This window comes from Equus quagga, chromosome 5 (genome assembly GCF_021613505.1).
Source record: "Equus quagga isolate Etosha38 chromosome 5, UCLA_HA_Equagga_1.0, whole genome shotgun sequence".
Classification (NCBI taxonomy): domain Eukaryota; kingdom Metazoa; phylum Chordata; class Mammalia; order Perissodactyla; family Equidae; genus Equus; species Equus quagga.
In genome coordinates, this window is record NC_060271.1 from 106,449,514 (window position 1) to 106,468,906 (window position 19,393).

The 19,393-nt window shown below is 38.4% G+C and overlaps 1 protein-coding gene across 2 annotated transcripts in view; it reads left to right on the forward strand.

Annotated features, from left to right (window-relative positions):
* The first annotated feature begins 1,395 nt into the window (after positions 1-1,395).
* The window catches only part of THUMPD2 (THUMP domain containing 2), a 43,522-nt gene continuing 25,524 nt past the window's right edge, over positions 1,396-19,393 (forward strand). The window contains exons 1-5 of one of the 2 annotated variants that reach the window (XM_046663323.1): positions 1,396-1,531; positions 9,200-9,335; positions 10,978-11,378; positions 12,304-12,381; positions 14,617-14,669. In XM_046663323.1, the coding sequence (XP_046519279.1) occupies positions 1,406-1,531; positions 9,200-9,335; positions 10,978-11,378; positions 12,304-12,381; positions 14,617-14,669 (794 nt within the window). In that variant the 5' untranslated portion in view covers positions 1,396-1,405. Of the gene's footprint in view, positions 1,532-9,199; positions 9,336-10,977; positions 11,379-12,303; positions 12,382-14,616; positions 14,670-19,393 lie in introns of those variants that run through there. The other variant, XM_046663324.1, reaches the window with a different exon arrangement.

Here is a 19,393-nt window from a genome sequence, read left to right on the forward strand (position 1 = left end):
GGGGGTTCCTCCCCTACAACATCCTTCAACACTTGGCTCAGGAAGGATTCTGTGCAGGAAGCTCTCCCTGCCACCTCTTTGTGCTGCCACAGCATCTTGGTACATCTCCACTAAATCAATATCACCATCCTCGAAGCCCCTTGAAGTCCAGACCCTTGCTCACTCATCTTTGTATCCTCAAGACTTAGTGTGGTATCTGGCAGAGAGTAGGTGTCCAGTATTTGTTGAACTGAGTGGGACACATTATGTCTGCGTGCTTACCATCTCGGGTACAGAATGCGGGAAGTACTAAGGAGGTCTCATGGGTCTCCCCAGACAGACCTGAGAGTCAGAAACTCCAAGGTATACAGAAGTTGGAGTGACCTACGGCAACTGCCAAGAGAATGACAACATAAGTCTGGAGGCAAAAACAGAAAAGAATTCACCAACATGAAAGAAGTCTTAGGACTGAACCTTTGAAAAGCTCATGTTATCTGCCTCCATAAGAGTTTTCATGATACTGTCCCTCTAGATCATGAGCTGGGGAGGGGGTGGGAAGGAAGGGAAGGGGTATCCTCTTATTCACCTTGGGATCACCTTGTGAAGCTCATGGAAGGCACCTGCCAGAGAGTCATTCATTTCCTTGTTTCTATACATCTGTTTCAATATATACAGAGCAATTGAATGCTGATCATTTTGTAACACGGATTCTATTTTTCTCAAGTAATATTTTCATTGCCAATTTAAAATTCAGAGTTAAAAAAAAAAATCCCTTCAAATATGGTTGAGACAATCAAATCAGATGGCCCAAGCTGGATGGGGTGCATTCATTATCTTAATGGTTAACTAAGCAGTGCAAGAACTGTGACCTCTTTCACAAACATAAAAACATTTTGTTGGAGAGTGGGAATTTCTGCTCTTGGTCCTGGGGATTCCCAGTTTGGCCCCAATTCTTGGAGAAGACAGGGCCCCTTACATGAGGAGAGTAGTGGGGAGGAATAGAAGAAAGTTCATTATACTAGATATTAATTAGGAAGTCTAGGCGCCTGCCTCAGCTGTGTCACTAACTCGCTGACCCTTGGCCTCTCCAGGCACCAATTTCCTCAACCTGAAAAATAAGGCAGATGGATTAGATGATATTATAAACCCCTTTTATATATCACAATCATATACTCCAATTATATCCCTTCCACCTGTCATTCTAAGTAATTCCACACGCCTAATCAAGGAGGTTCCCAGCAGTTAACCACAGAGACCCACAAGGGCCCCTCCCAGGGTACCCGACCCTCTCGGTTCTCCCTGCCGGCGCTCGCCTTCGGCCCCGCCCGCCCTCCGGCCCCTGCGCGCCGCCTCCGCGAGCGCGGGAACGCGCCACGCGCGCCCGAGGCCACGTGACCCCGAGCCGCGGGGCCGCGCCCGAGCCGCCATGGCGGCGGTACCGAGAGATGCAGGCTCTGGGCCTGCAGCGGGCGCCCGCTTCTTCTGCACCGCGGGCCGCGGTCTGGAGCCCTTCGTGATGCGGGAGGTGCGGGCGCGGCTGGCGGCCACGCAAGTGAGTCGGCCTCGCCGCGCGCCCGGGCGGGGAGGAGGGCGTCCCGGCCGCGCCCCCGCCTCTGCCCCTGCCCCTGCCCCTACCCCTGCCCCTGCCCGGCACCGGGAGAGCCCCTAGCCCGAGCGCGCGGCCGCGCCCCCCGCTCGGAGTTCTGCCGGCAGGTGGAAAGCACTGCTGGAAAGAACCGCCGGTCGTTGTTCCCCACGTATCTATTACCGCACGTGTGTCACGGCTGAAGTGTTTTTAAAAGGGAAGTTGAGGCAAGTTAGTTCCTAGATTCTTTGAAAGAAAGTATTTGATAGTGCCTATAATTAGAACTATCGGACTTGGAATCCTCTCTCCATCCTTTAATTGCAGATGGAATCTTAGGGTTCAGTTACTTGACTCTTGTCAGTTTCCTGACAAGGGTTGTATTTACTCCATAGGATTGTTGTGAGGATTAAATGGTATGGGGTGGGTAAGTACACCTAAACACACAGTAAATAGTAGCTAGAAAAATAATATACTCTTGGAGGCCCCGTAGTCCAACTTCCGGAGGAAGTTAACAGTTGCCGGTATTTGTTGTTAATTTCAATGAAATGAACACGGTTTTAAACATAAGTTTAGGTTCTAGAACATGCTGAGCTGGTTTCCTGAAAGCAGAGGAAAAACCGTAACACTACAAGTGACCAATATCTTGATGGGGTGTATATGGCAGCGTGAATGATGTTTTAGGAAAAGGAGAGCTCGCTAAGTGAAACTGACCACTCCACTCCCACAGCTATTACAGTGTTGGAACCCACAAAAGGAGTTTCTGCAACGACGAGGTGAGGGAAGAGGAGGATGGAGCGGGTAAAGAATGACATCAGTCTTATTAGACTACCTGCCTCTTGTGGTTTGGGCCACAGATTTTAATAGAGTGTTGAATATAGCTAATCTAATAAAACGACATTATAATAACTGCAGTCATTGATTGAGCGTTTAATATGTGTCAGGCATATGTTCTCAGGTCCTTACTCTGCGTTCACTTGCTTAATTTCCACGACAGCCCTATAAGGTAGACTCCACGTTTAACAGAAAAGGAAAATGAAGCACAGGTAAGGCCAATAAATTATTCAACTCACCTAACCAGAAAATAGCAGAGCTGAGATTCGAACCCAAGCTGTCTGTGAAATCAGGCATGAGTAGATAATCATGATCAACCTGGGCAGGCCGGCACCTGGCTCCAGTTCCGAGACCACTGTGTGGCCATGACATCACACTGCACTGATTTTTTTTTAATGTTAACTTAGAGTTCTTGGTATGAAAAACAGAAGGTTTGACCCGGTCTGAGTGTTTTGGATTATTAGAAAGAAGAAAGACCTTCTCTGCTTGTTCTCCATCTTCTCTAAACATGAAATGAGATGGGGGGGGCGGGGATTTTAATCACAGCAGAAAATTTCGATTAATTATAGGGAAAAACTTCTTGGCAATGGGAGGAATTAAATGCCAAGAGATTTGGGAATTTCCATATTTTGATTGTGTATGTTTTAAAGCTAGATATGCCTGGAAATGGGATCTGAACAAATAAACTCAAATTCCGTCCCAGTTCCACTTATATAAACTCTCAAAGTTAAGGCAATCCTGAAATAATGATGACAGCATCTAACATTTATTAAGCACTTGAAGTGCATCAGATGCTTTGTGTACATGACATGATTTAATCCTCAAAAGAATCCCATGTGGTATGTCGTTTTTACTTCCATTTTACAAAGAAAGAGAAAGCTGATGCTAAATGGTGGAGCGGGGACTTGGGTCTGAATCTTTCTTCCTTCGAAGCTCCTGTGCTTTACGGCTGCGCTAAATCCCCAGGGAAAACTGCCCTGGAACATTGGATGTAGCTTATTTCTGTAACAGTGTGGTGAAGAGTGTGTGTGGGCTTTAGAGTCAAAAGACATGTGTTCAAACCTTCTATCTTCCTATAACAGATTTTTAAATTTGGACAAATTACTCAAATTTCTGAGCCTCACTTTCCTTGGATATGAAATAGAGATGATAATACCCACTTTAAAGGATTAGTGCAATCCTGAGATGAAGATCGATAGCACGTGTGTCATGGTGTCTGGCAAATAGTAGGTGCTCAATAAATGTCCCCAAAGAATGAGTTGCACAGGAATACTTAAAATCATTCTTGCGATGACAAGAGAGTTTTTTAGAACCTTTGGTTCACTTCAACAAAATTAATATTGTAAAATCTGAATTTACAAAAATTAATTCAGAAGCGATTATTTACTTTTACAAAGTAATCACTGCTCTCATGAGTTGTTTTTCCAATTTTGGTGAACATAAGAATCATCTAGGGAGCTGGTTGAAAATGCATATCCCTGGTTGCCGTCCCCAAAAGCTTTTCTTTCAATAGGGCTGTGGATATTTTGACTTGCAACCTCTCTCCCCCGCACCAGGTGACTGATGTAGGTGCTTCCTCCAACTCACAGCTTGCTGTAGGACATGTCCTGTGTATTCTGTTTAGGTTTTTCCATGGAGAATTTCAAACATACGCAAAAGTAGACAGAACAGTATGATGAATCTCATGTACACAATAACGATCAGCCATGGTGAATTCTGCTCCCTTCGCAGCCCTCCCACTCCCCACCCCATGTTATTTCGAAGCAAATCCCAGATATCACTTCATCTGTAAATATTTGCCTGAATATCTGTAAGAACTCTTTTATAGCACGATACATGTATTATAGTATAAAAGAGAGAGTACATATAAGGGCTCTTTTTTAAAAAAAAAGATAAACCACAGTATCATTATCACATCTAAAAATTAATAATTCCTTATTGTCAAATATCTAGTCAGTGTTCAAATTTCACTTGTCTCATAAATTTAACTTTTGTTTTTAAGTTTGTATGTTTGAATCAGGATTCAGGTATAAGGTCCACATGTTGTGATTGGCTGATATTCTTATAAGTCAGTTTCACTTTTTTTGAGTCTTTTTCAATCTATACATTTCCCCTCCATCTTTTTTTCCCCTTGCAATTTGTTAAAGAAGCTGGATTGTTGTCCCATGGTGTAGAGCGAGGGTTGGCTAACTTTTTCTGTAAAAGGCCAGATAATAAATATTTCATGCTTTGTGGATCACACATGTGGATCATTTTGTGGTTTCTGTCACACGTTCTTTGTGTTATCGTTCGTTTTTATATCCCTTTAAAATGTAAAAACCATTCTTAGCTCACCAGGCCTAGTTTTCTGACCCCTAGTCTAGAGCTGTGCTGTCCAACAGGATCATCAGCCAAAGTGGCTGTTTTAATTAAAATTAAATAAAATTAAAACTTCACTTTCTCCCTCGCATCAGTCACATTTCCACTTCTCAGAAGCCGCGTGTGCTGGCGGTGACTGTGTGGGAGAGCACAGGTTGTGGAAGATTTTCGTCGTCACAGCACGTTGTTGCACGGCACTGCTGGGGCTTCCCCTGGTCTAGGTGTTGCCGGTTGTGCCTCCATGGTGTCGTTTAACAGGTTCCTCTGTCCTCTGTGTTTCCTGTAAGTTGGAATCTTGTAAGTTGTATCTAGAGCTTGGTCAGATACAGGTTTGGTTTTTTTTTTTCCTCCTGGTTGTGGGGCAAACTTCTTGATCGTTTCCTGGGTATTGTAAAATATTTAATTTTATTATACAAATATATATTTTTTATATATGTGATATATTTTATATACATACATTATATGTTTTTTACTTAGACTACTTTAATGAAATATATTGGGAAAAATTAAGCTTTACTTTATAACAACGTTTAATGTGTTAAATAGTATGATTTATTATAACAATAATAGTAGGAACAGTTATTTTTAACATAAATTAAATATAGTAGAGGTGTCTCTAATGCCAGCTGGCCAGAAAGGCCCTATGAATTGATTAATCAGTCTTTATAAACTCACATAGCAAAGACTATTAACCCAAGTCCTGATAAGCCAACCAGTTTTTAATTTTTTGATGGGGTCATGATGCTGGAGGCTAAGGGGTAGAGCTAAGCAGATAGTCAAGTTATTTCATAGTAATTTCATTTAATAGGATGATTGCGGCTGATTTTTTTTTTGAAGGTTCTCTGCATTCCTTGTAGATTGAATGCCTTTTTAAAAATTAAGTTAAATGTTTTTTAGTTCTGTCTTCTAAAGTGAACCAAAAAAGCTCGCACACCACCTCAACTCTTCACTTAGCACTTTAAAATTAATTCTGAAACGAAATGGCATTTGTAGAATTAGAACTTTGGTATCTCCCTGTATTACTATACGTTTGTGCCTACACTTAAACTTTTAATCTTTGTGTTAGACTTGAATCCCTGAATTTTAAACGAAAAGCTAAAATGCTAATTGCTTAGATATGCTAGCTGATGACAGAGCTGTTTTTATTTTAATAAAGGCTGTTACTTCATCTTCAGAAGTGTTAGACCTAAAACCAGCTGGTTTTAGACATTTAGTTATGATTTAGTTCCAAATGGAAAAAAAAACCCAAATTATATATATAAATGAATTTTCAAGTAACAAATACTGGGATGAAATATTCTAAAACACCACATTTCCCCTAACTATTGAGATTGAATATGATCTATTATAAGCAATAAACTAAAGAGAAACAGTGACACTAGCTTCAGCTGTTTTTGAGATTATAAGCTTCCAAATTCATTCTCCCTACTGCTGTAAGATATAATACCTTATCTTCACAAAGAATAAACTGTTAAAAGTGCTTCCATATATATGAGTATTTGATTTTTTTTATAGTGACTGTTTTACAATTTGGTAAACTTCTGATTACATGCTTATTACTTATAAAAGGAATGTAGGCCTTATGTTAATTTTTATTTATTTATTTGTTTGTTTGTTTATTTTTTGAGGAAGATTAGCCCTGAGCTAACTGCTGCCAATCCTCCTCTTTTTGCTGAGGAAGACTGGCCCTGAGCTCACATCCATGCCCATCTTCCTCTACTTTATATGTGGCATGCCTACCACAGCATGGCTTGCCAGGCGGTGCCATGTCTGCACCCGGGATCCGAACCAGCGAACCCCGGGGCTGCCAAAGCAGAACATGTGCACTTAACTGCTGCGCCACCAGGCTGGCCCTAATTTTTAAATAAAGAAAATAATGTTGCTTTTGTTTTGAGAGTGTATTTAGCATTTTAATGCCTCAACACATGTTATTCTTATGATTTGACACCCCAATTAAATTAACCTTTTAAGTCCTCTTAACCGACTTGATTTTCAGTCTTTTTTCTTCTCCTCCCTCCTCCAAAGGAAGATGATATTTTTAGAGGAAGCTCATTGTATAAAATGTTTCCTTTGGTATTCAAATAACTAAGAAAAGATCTTTGCACAGTTAAATAACTATAAATTAATGTTAGATCATTGACTACTTAAATTAAAATCAGTGGTCTAGATGTTTGCATCAGTTTATTTATAGGACTTGAATCTTAAAACTATACAGTTTCAGTGAAACATTTATTTCAGTTGCCCTGGAATCTTGGCAAAGTATTTCATGTCTGTTAACTTGTTTTGTGATGGCTTTAATATCAGCTATATTTTTATTTTAAGTGACATAAAGTCTAAATTTTTAAAAATTTACTTTTTGAAACTTTGTTTTTAAGTTCTAAGCATTTGAGGTATGTATTTAGTTTTGACTTTAGTGGGAAACTGTCACCTTTGTAATGAGAAAGAAATAAATTCTAGAAACCACAAGTTCTTATTTTAGTTACTTCATTATCCCCTTAAATATTGGTTCCTAAACATTCTTTGCATTCCCTACTTCCTCTGTCTCTCTTGGTCAGCTGCATTGCTGGTACCTAAGCTATTTGAGTTTTATTTTTATTTATTTATTTTTCCAGCTTTAATGAGGTGTAATTGACATATATTATGTAAGTTTAAGGTATACAGCACATTGATTTATACGTTTATCTATTGCAGAATGATTACCACTATGGCATTAACTAACACTCCCATTCTTCACGTAATTGCCATTACATTTCTGTGCTGAGAACACTTTAAGATCTACTGTCTTAGCAACTTTCAAGTATGTAATATAGTAGTATTAGTTGTGATCACCATGCTGTACATTAGATCCCCAGAACTTGTACATCTTATAACCGGAAGTGTCAAGATTTTAATTGGTGTCAACCTAAGACTTCCTCGGCAGAGGTTCTTCTTCATCAGGCTAGAGAGGTAACCCCAGAAATAACCATCCCCAAAGCTTAATTGGACCATGCCAGATCAAAGGAACCCAAAACACCTGGAGTTCAAGTTCCCATGGAATGGAAGCTCCCTAAACACATGGGATACCCCAAATTCCCTGTTGCCTCAGTTCTAAGAGATGACTTAGAAACATGTTAGTCAGCCCGTGACCACTGCCGAAAGGAGAATTCTAGGACAATCCATATCCATCCTGAACTTGGGTTGAATCCATGTCCATCCTGAACAGGTGCACGGGGTTGGGTTGACCTGAAAAGGTTGAGCATTCATTGGTATTGGGCAACGTTTGCCGTACCTCATTAGACTATGAGTCAGTGCTCTTAGTTCTCCTTTCTTCTCTCACTCTTACCACATGTCCATCCTGTCTCCAAAGCCTCTTTCTGTTTGATGCATATTTCTTGATTCTGTCCGTTTTCCAGCTCCCACAGCCAAGTGTCTCACTGTTTCCACCTCAGTAATCTACTTCTCCCTCCAGCATCACATTCTACACTCACTACCTCTTCCCGAGTCATTTTTTTGCCAGCTAATTCAGTGCTGTCACAGGTTTTATCAAAAGTCTGTAATGGCTGACTGTTACCATCTGTGGTACTCCAAATTTCATGACCGTTTATCAAGCTGGCCTGAACTACACCATTCGTCCATCTGACGCGCAGTCAGCATAACACAGCAAATGTTGGCATGCTAACTTACACTGTACTTCAGCCAGGTGGTCACTCTCACCTCTGCGTCTTGCTCTTTGTTCTTTTGTTAGAATCCCTCTTCCCGAATCTTATAGAGACCTTTCTAATGATGGCTTCCATATTCAGTCCTACTTACTGTACTTAGAGATTATCAATGCATTTCTTCTGTTAACTTTTTGGTTTGCTTCTGGGTTTAATTCAAGTTATTGGCTTATAAATTTTACATTTTAATTTGTATGTCAGTGTATGTCTATTACATTATTATTCATATGTATGCCCCCTGGTAGAACACAAGGAAGGTGTTTAATAAATACCTGCTGAGTATGTTAACCTGGGGCTAGACACCTGATTTGTCCTATCCATTATACCTTTCTTTTGTCCACTTTTAAATAGTGTGTGAAATTTGGTAATTACTATTTTGTGTTCTCTTTTTCTAGTAGTATATGTGTGCATTTGCACGCACACACACACTTTACAAAAGGTAACATAGGAAGAGTATACTCTTGGTCACTGACTGTGTGACTTCATACAAACTATTTAACCCACTGAAGCCTCAGTTTCCTAATTTGTAAAATGGGGAGGATAAAATCTACCTTAGAGAGTTGTTATAAGGATGAAGGGAAAAAATGTATTCTGAGTACCTAGTACAGTGTCTCACAGCTGGTAGATACTTCAGAAATGATCATTTTTATTACTGTTAATCTAGATGCTGTGTTTTAATTGAGGGGGCAAAAGGGAAGTGATTGTTTCTCTGACACTGGACTCCATTAATAGCTATTTTTTCTATCTCTAGGTTGAATATATTTCAGGAAAAGTTTTTTTCACCACCTGTCCTGACTTGAATAGGCTGAAAAAGTTAAAATCTGCAGAAAGATTATTTTTGCTAATTAAAAAGCAGTTTCCATTTGATGTTTCTTCTGTAAGTAAAGGTATGGTGTATACCTATTGCTTTTACCCACATAATATATTGTACTCTGAAGTTTTCTGCTTGGTAATTGTTATGTAGCTATTTCACATTTTTAAGATTCATTCATACCTATGGGATCATTAATTATGTATTTTTCCTGCATATTGTAACCTGATTGTGTCTCTTCTCTTTGCAATCTGCTGCCTGTCTTCTGAGATTTCAGTGTCCTAAGTCACATTTCTTCCCTGAGCATTATGATCACAGACCTTCTCTAGAGACATGCATGGGCAGTTGCATTTGTTTAGTTTTCGGAGCATGTGATAAGTCAATGCGTTGTTTTAATAAATTGGTAAAAATTGCCACCTTGTAAATTTTAACTGATGAATGATATAATTGGAAAAATACTACATAATAAAATTTCCTGTTTGGGGGACTTTAAATATTAGGAATAAATTTATATTCATGCTTTATAAAAAGCATCAGAGTTAAAGGGACCTTAAGAGATTTCCTTTCTACTCCCTAAATTTGTAAATATGCTGCTAACATAGTTTAAGGATCTTGATAAAAGCAACAAAAAAGGGTCAGATGCTGCTGGACTAAACATTGCCTTAAACTTCATTTTGATTGCTAAATGTGCACCAGAGATCATGTCATCATATAATCTATAATAAGCTGTGTCAGGAAAGATACAACTGGCAAGAAATCAAGACAGGGCAGAAAAATGGTTTTAAAGCAAATCCTAAGGTTTTATACTGTGGGGTCAATACAATGTCATCCCAGTATTCCATACACCCTCATCTTAGAGAGCTACAGTTATTACTCTTGGGTCATCGTGATGACCTTTGTTCATCAAGGAAAGATTACATTCAGGGCCAGCCCAGTGGCGCAGCGGTTAAGTTCCCACGTTCCACTTTGGTGGCCTGGGGTTTGCAGGTTTGGACCCCAGGTGTGGACCTATGCACTGCTTGTCAAGTCATGCTGTGGCAGGCGTCCCACATATAAAATAGAGGAAGATGGGCACAGATGTTAGCTCAGGGCCAATCTTCCTCAGCAAAAAAGAGGAGGATTGGCAGCAGATGTTAGCTCAGGGCTAATCTTCCTCAAAAAAAAAAAGAAAGAAAAGATTACATTTTATTGAGCATGCTGGCAGTCCGTAAGTTATGAATGGGTTGTGTATCTGAAGTGTTACTTTATGGAAACTCATTTATTATGTATGCTAATATGTTACGATCTCAAATGGTCCCAAGATTTAGTTGCTCTGTTTCTGAGCTCTGTGTTTTGCAATTTATTCTGTTTTTTTAAACTTTATTTTTATAGGCAAGATCAGCATTATTTCAAGGATCGATACACACTCTAGGTTTATGCATATATTGAAGAGATATATGTATTATCATAGGACAAATGATCTTGCTAAAGTATATGATAATTCTGTGGGAATTTTAAAATAATTTTGATGTTAAATATGGAATCTAAAAATGAACTTTGTTCTGCACAATATTCTTATGTTAAACTATGAATTCCGGATGAAAGTGAAGTCACCATTCATGTAGCGAGTTTACAAAACTTATTTTAAAGAAATAAAGTAATGGAATTGGAAGGTGATAAATGTAATAGACTGTCTTTAAAGCTTCTATATAGGATAAACTGAGATTTTATTTTTTTAGGAAGAATGTGTAATGAAATGCAAAGACTGATAAGTGATGATCCTGAGAGTTGGTTGAATGCCATTTCAATATGGAAAAATCTTCTTGAACTTGATGCAAAAAAGGAAAAACTGTCTCAAAGAGATGCTAACCCACTGAAAAGAAACATGGGAGAGAATGACATCATCATTGCTAAGAAATCAAAAACAGAGATACAAGAGAACAGGGAATGCCAACTGGAAAAACAAATGGAAGAAGAAATACTGGAGCAAGGAAATGGTATCACTGAAAGAGAAGAAGTTCAAGAGGAAGAATCTGAGAAGGATGTAGCAAAAGCGGTGGTTGCTCATATCCAGGGCGACTTGACTTTCCGAGTTTCTTGCCGCTGTAGTGGGGCTGTTGCAAAGACCTTCACTGCACAGGTACGCGTACCTCCAAAGTGGGGGTTTTCTACAGAATTTTCTAACAGAATTATTTACTCTTTAAATTTAAAATGAGATAAACACCTTTCACAGAAGAGATAACTAGGCCCAGGCGGATAACTAGGCCTAATCTCTTATAATTAAATCTCTTTAAACATGCGTTTTCTGACTTCACCTCAGATCCTTAAGAGGAATAGGATGCCATTCCATGTAGTGACCTCCTTTTTCTTTCTCCCTAAATGTTCCCTTAAACTCACAGATATCCTTTACATCTGGAAATCCTAATATCATGGTCCTAAGCTTTTTGGATTTCTCTTCAATTCTGTTTACTGAGTGTTTACTCTGTACCAGGCCCTGCAAGATGACTGTCACCAGGACCCAGACTGCAGATAACTCAAATGCAAAGTCCCCACTATCTAGAAACTTCAAAACAGCTTGTCAGTTGACCCTTACAAAGTTCAGTGATACAAAGGGCATAGGTCTGGTCCTTTGGCCAACTTTGAGATGAGTCAGACCCTAAAGTTTGAGTCTTATGCTACTGATCTGGTAATTTTTAAACATACAGGATTATGGTAATTAAAAGACTTAATATTTCAGCTTGCCTCTATATCCTAAAACCCAGAATGACCATATTTATCCGGGTCATGATCTGGTTATTTCATGTATCAAAATTACAGGAATAGAGATTACACATGAGTAGATGTTAATGCCATAGAATGTGGTGGGGGGTGGAAGAGGTAAAATGCAACCTTATTGTCTTGAATAGAAAATGCTTTAGTGTAATATTCTGATATTGCAGCCCTAAATTACCATCAGATAGTCTGACTTGATTTTCCTGCAGGCTTTGTTAGTTTTTGCTTACATTTATACTTAAAATTTGTATTTTTAGTATTCTTATCTTTTCTGTAACTTGCTGCTTTTCCAGGAGATAGGAAGAGTAATTGGAATTGCACTTATGAAACAGTTTGGATGGAAAGCAGATTTGAGGAATCCAAATTTGGAGGTACTGAATGTTCGTTTTATTTTACATGCTTATAACCTAATTCTTTAAAGACAATGTCAACTAGTCTTCTTGTACTTTTCCATTTTGTTTTAGAGTTTTAAAAACTGTGCCTGCATGGATCCATGGTCTGTCTTCTCTAGCAGTAGAGTAGTGCAGATAATTTGCTAGTAGTTTTCACTATGAAAATGTCTTATCCAAATAAGACGTTTTGGAATGGAATTGTTTAGTCCATTTGTTATAAGGTTGCAGAGATGTTCTCGGCAATCACTATGCTATGTAACAAGTCTCTATAATCAGAAATTCTAGCTAATGTTTAAAAAAAAAAGAATAGAAAGCAAAAAGTCCTGCACAAAATTCAGTAGTGTGTTAGTATGACTTTGTTAGGGTTGTGGGATCATGTGTTTCTTTTTCTCTGTTTTCAAAATTAATTTAATGAGGTTGCGCTAGTTTTAATTAGAACAAAGGAAAACACTTAACATGGGGAAACAAATCCTAGCTGTAGAAAATGTTCTCCACTATTTTGTGAAAAACATCTCGTAAATTTGACGGGTAGTCATTTCCCTGATTCGTTAATTCATAAATTTATTGTTATGTAGCTTTAAATGGAGTAATAGCTCGCCAAATCAGAACATTTTGTGTTGTTTTATTTTTTAATTTTTTATATGCTATTTTTCACTTTTCGAAAGTAATGCCTGGTATATTTCCTTTATTGCTGTCATGAAAAACATTTTGACCCCAAAAGTGTTTTGACCTGAGGGTGTCTTCCCTCATCTCTTCCTGTCCTCTTCTCCCATCTTCTCCCCTCCTGGTCTCCTCCTCACCATCGCCCCATGACTGCATCTCACTGTGTCAGAATTACAGTTTTCTCATAGTTTAGCTCATAAACAAATATAGCTAATTTAATTCCTATCAGCCACTTAATGCAAGTAATAATAGCTATTCTTGGTAGAAATAATCAACACAAAGTTGACAAAACTAAAATCACACATAGTAAAATTTATGACCAAAATTGACAGAAGAATCAAATCTTAACATTTTTGTTCTACAGAATTATAGAAAAAATTTTATAGGGGGAGAAGCTATTCTTAATAACATTTGATGTATAAAAATATTAGTGTATCATATCTTTTCTAAATTTTAAAAAGAGAATTAATGCCAATAAATAATTTTGCTAAGATGAATAATATAAAAAATTGGAGAGGCCAGCCCTGTGGCATAGCAGTTCAGTTCACGCACTCTGCTTTGGCAGCCTGGGGTTCACTGGTTTGGATCCTGGGCCTACACACAGCTGTCAAGCCATACTGTGGCAGGCATCCCACATATAAAGTAGAGGAAGATGGGGACAGATGTTAGCTCAGGGCCAATCTTCCTCAGCAAAAAGAGGAGGATTGGTGGCAGATGTTAGCTCGGGGCTAATCTTCCTCAAAAAAAAAAAAAAAAAAAAAAAACTTTAGCTGTGTGATGATCAAGGAATTAAATTGACTAAATGGAGTTCATTCCAGATCATTCTTTCTTGATGAAAATTTATCAGTATTGGAATAATTCTGATTAACTACATATATTAAAAATAACCTTAGGTTGAAAGTATCGAGAATCAGATGTTCCTGAAGTCAAATGGCAGAATTAGAATATTCCATAAACCTTTTCATACTACAATAGTAAGATTTTAACTTTTAAGATTTAGGTGGGCTACTAATTATATCTTGAGACGTTGAAATCCTCCTTATGGCCTAACAGAAGACAGGTAATAGAAAGGAAGAAGCTCACCTGTAGAGAGGAGACAGAGAAGAGGTCCCCTTGCTACCATATATTTGACCTGAAGAAGGTTTTCTCTGACCTGTGATAGCCCTTTGTGGCCTCAAGGCTCGCTAGAAGTTAGAATTTGGGTAGAATGTAGGAAGCCTTCTCTAACCCAGAATGCTGAAAATCTGATCCAGTGATGATAATTAGAGAATCTCCAGGAAGAAAGTTGCTCTTGAGCTCATAACATGATTCTCCTTATAACTTGTATACCAAATTGACCTCAGAATTTTTCTATGAAATGCACTTAAAATTTACTTCACCTCTGCTCAAGAAAAAAATATTATGGAACATTTTTCCAGATATGACAAATAAGGCCTTAGAATTTCTTATTAAAATATAGGTGATATAGGTTCAAAATGGAAGTTTCCAGGTTGTCGATAATTTGGTCCTGCATTTCCTATTCCATTCTAACTTCCGTATTTTTTCTTTCAGATATTTATACATCTAAATGACGTTTACTCTGTGGTGGGAATTCCAGTGTTCAGGTAGATATTGTATTCTGAGTTCAGGTTTGTCCCTTAGTAGAGTTTGTAAAATTAAGAACTTTATGCTTTTTATTTATAGTATGAAACACTGATATAACAGGAGGCTAAAGGTAAAGCGTTTGAGTTCTTTGAACCAGGGAAGTGTTGTCATGGAGCTTAGTGGGTCTGATTTAATCTAAACAGTTAGAGCTGTGAAAGATTTGATCACAATAATCTACTGATTACATGATTCATACTGAAAATTATACCTAATCATTTCTATTAAATGATTTTCACAGGCCCATATTTGAACTAAAATTTTTAGTCTATTGGCATCTTGGAGTTTTAATTGAAATAGAAAATACAGCACAGTTCTTTAAAATTTACCTTGAATATTCCCCAAATTTTATTACCATTATTCTGTTACTGTAGGAGAGTATTTCCAGTTTTAAAAATTTTCTTCAGGTATCTCCCTAGTTATGCTGGGTACTATAATAATAATAAATGCAAATGATTTATTTCCTTATTCAAAAATACTTATTAATGCATATCGTACACCAGGTACTTTTCTAGATGCATTGGGAAGAAAGAGCTGGTTGGATGAAAATAGTGATTTTCAGTTTCTTGGGATCATATAAAAATTGTTGGCATCTTCAAGACATTTTATATGCATAGCCCTATTTGCATAGTATAAAGGGATTTAGATACCCTTTTGTAGCTGATTCCAGGAATAGAATGTTTTTAAAATCATAAAAGTCCTGTGGGAATACCCCATTTGCCCTAAGATCACATTTATGCATGTGCCAGCCTGACTCAGGATGTAGAAAAGAACATTTAAGGTTATTGTGATAGCTTTTATCAGATGGTGCCGTACGGCAGTTGATTACCACAGTGCTGAGAACATTGTAGCTGTTAAGAAATGTGGATGATTGAGTTCTTGCTGTGTGTTCCATCAGCCTCTAGATTACAAAATTCATGCGCTAAATATTTCTTGTCACTTTCACACCCATGAGGTCATCATGTTGTAATACGCTGTTGCTTTCCCTTGGCCCCTACATCCCCCAATACCTTCCAAGTTCTCGGAGACCAAACCTAACCCACTGTCTTACATCTTCTCTCACAGGGCATCCAGCCTCCCCTACTTGAAGCCCCAGGCCCTGACCACTGCAGAATGTTTGTAAAACTGATTGCCTTTAATTTGAACAATTTTGCCTATTTGGCTTTTTAAAATTCCATAATAGTTGGCAGGAAACGTAGGGGTAACTGAAAGATGGTCACACTTCAACCTAGTATAGTTATTGATGGTCACCAAGAGAAGGGTAAGAAAGACTAGTAAAACGTAAAATATGAAATATCTTTTTAGAAGAATTCTTAAAGTAGTTAAACATTTTTTTTAACACTTTGGCCTCTAAAAGGGTTAGCGTAAGTCTCTAGAATACTGACTTAAGAGAAATGTTGTATCCTCAGCAGGGTTGACTTAGTGTAGCACGAATGTATTTAGCTTCTTAGCACCAAATAAAGGAACTAGTGTTTAACTGTTAATTATATATAAAAATGCCAAATTTCATGCTCTTTGGTTATTAACTTAACAAGTATATATGTATACATTCTTATATAAATATCTTTAAAAGGTGTTAAATTTTATTTAAAATTTTTTGAGTGCTTGCCAGACACACTCAAGAAGTCGTGTTTATGACATCTCAAATAATAACTGGTAATGTGTACCTAAAAGTTTACAATTAAAAGGTATCAATATAAAAATTAAGACTCAGACCCTGAATGAGCAGTGGCTGAAAATAAGAAGACTGTATTAGATGCTCCATGACTAGTGGGTTTGACATTCTCAGGAAAGGAAGGAATCAGTCTCAATGATGTGTGTTGGTTAAAGAGAACAGTTCGCTGGTGTGCGAGGAAAGGAGGTCGTATGAAGAATAGCAGATGGCAGCGGACGGGAAGTGAGAGTGGAGATCAGAAACTGCCACCTGGTGACCCTGACGAGAGAAGAAAGTCAGAAGGGATGAAACAGAGAATAGAGCAGCCATGCAGTTTGAGGGGACATAAAAATTTGTATCTTGGTAGTTCCTAAAGACATCATTTGTAATAGAGCTCTGCTTTCTTCGCAGTCAGGAACCATTTGGATATCAGTAGCTCCATAGGACATTACCTGTGTGCAGCTGTGCACACTGACACATCACCGAGGACAGCATAGCATAGCGGACAAGAACTGTGCACTTCAATTCTGCCTTCACGGATTAACTCCACAAGTGTAGGCAAATTATCACATCCCTCTGCTGTAAAGTCAGGACAACAGTAGTACCTACTTCAGAGATTTGTGGTTGGGATTAAATGAGATAACCCATGTAGAAATGAGAGAGCTGATAAATTTCAATTGTTTTGTTTTTTGGGGTTTTTTGTGAGGAAGATTAGCCCTGAGCTAACATCTGTTGCCAATCCTCCTCTTTTTGCTTGAGGAAGATTGTCGCTGAGCTAACATCTGTGCCAATCTCCTTTTATTTTATATGGGATGCTGCCACAGCACAGCTTGATGAGCGGTGCTAGGTCTGCGCCCAGGATCTGAACCTGAGAACTCTGGGCCACTGAAGCAGAGTGCTTAAACCTAACTACTACGCCACGGGGCCAGCCCCTCAACTGCTTTGTTTTTTAAACAGATCAGCAGGTAGGGAGAGAAAGACAGAAGCGTTTACTAAGTTTAATCCATTCAGTTAACTTCAGTTGAGACATCTAGTGAGGACTTACTGTATGCTAAGCATTATGCCGGAGATCCAAAGTTCAAAAATGGTTATTAAGTTCAAAGAATTCAGTCTGGTGGTAGAACATATCGGTGATAAATGCTTGACTAGAGTTAGAAAAGCGGACCTAACTCTGATGGAGGACAGGTGAGCAAAAGAACATAGAGGAGAATAGCTTAATGTATCACTTAAAAGGAGAATAATAAGCAAGGGTTCTCAAGTGGACAAGAGATGGAAAGGATCTTACTAGCAAGGAATTGCATGTGCACAGGCATGGAGGTGTGAAGAAGCTTGATTTATGTGGTGGATAGCAAGTAGTTTCAGTATAGATGGGACAGGCAATGCATTGGGGGGTTGGTAGAAAATGAGACAGAACGATTAGAAACAAGTCTTGAAGTGTCTTATAAGCCATGGATTGGATTTTATTCTTAAAGCAGTAAGAGCATCAGCCCCAGTGGCCTAGTGGTTAAGTTTGGCTGTGCTCAACTTTCGTGGCCCGGATTCAGTTCCTGGGCGCCGACCTACACCATTTGTCTGTCAGTGGCCATGCTCTGATGGCAATTCACATACGAAATAGGGGAGGTTTGGCAACAGATGTTAGCTCAGGGCGAATCTTCCTCAGCAAAAAAATAAAATCAGTAAGGATTTGAAGCAGAAGAGTGATGTGATCAGATTTATGATTTTGAAAAATTAGCAAGGAAATTATATTTTAAAATGAAAGAGAATTAAAAAGAAAAAGGAGGTTTAAATTCATTTATAATAGTTAAGGCAATGAATGATGAGCTGAACTAAGGCAAAATTGGGAGTAACAAAAAAGGAGGCCATCAATTCAAGAAAAAGTAAAGAGCCTAGAATAACTTCCAGATATCTGATTTGGCAACTGGTAGATACTGGTGTCAGTCACTGAGATACGAAATGTAGGGCAAGAAAGTAGTGTATTCAGTGAAAAATGTCCAAGTAGGTATTTAAGTTACAGCTCTGTGTTCAGGTGACAAGTGTAGGCTGGAGATGTAGATTAGGACACGCAATATATAGATGGTAAGTGGCCCAGGAAGATGAGGAAATGTGTCAAGATGTGAAATGCAGGGAAAGGAGAGTGTGCTCAGTTTACGGCTATTGAATTCGCAGTAGATAGATCACCTCCAGGTCAAAGGTGTCCTATAAATACACTTTTGGAGATAAAGATGTAGGATTTGAGTGACAGGTCTAGGCTAGAGATGTAGATGAGAGTGTCTTCATCTTGGTGATAGATGGTGTGTAAGAGAGTAAAGAAGAAACACATGTATATATGGAGGATCAAAACCCACATTTTTGTATTAGGTGAAAACCAAATAAAATCTAAGTAAACACATTAGCCAGATTCTATGGAAGCAGAGAATTATTTTTATTTTCTAGGAGTTTATTTCTGAATACTTTCTTCCCCTGAATAATTTAATTATATTGAGCCCCCGCCCTTTTTTTTGTCGCTGAGCTAACATCTGTGCCAGTCTTCCCCTATTTTGCATGTGGGACGCCACCACAGCATGGCTTCATGAGTAGTGTGTAGGTCTGAGCCTAGGATCTGAGCCTGTGAACCCTGGGCTGCCGAGTGGAGTGCACGAACTTAACCACCACGCCACCAGGCTGGGCCCCTACTGAAGCCCTTTTGTTGAAGTAATAGCAGATCAGTTTGCCCAGATGTATGCAAAATAAGAACACACTCACTTTTGTCACGTCTTAATAGGATTGGCTCTCATAAAATAAAACCTCTATTAGTAAAAATATATACATAATTGTCAAAACTTTCAAAGTTTCTACATAAATCCCTGGTGCTTAGAAAACCACTTTGCAATAGATTTGGACAAAGAGAGTTTTCTATATCAAGTCTCTCTTTTTTGGTATCCAGAGTGAAAAATAATCTCTCAATTCTGGTTTTAACTAATGTGTTTTGTAGCAAGACTATTGCTGAGCCTAGCCTATAGAAGCAAGATTTGTTGATAAAAATATTTTAGTGTT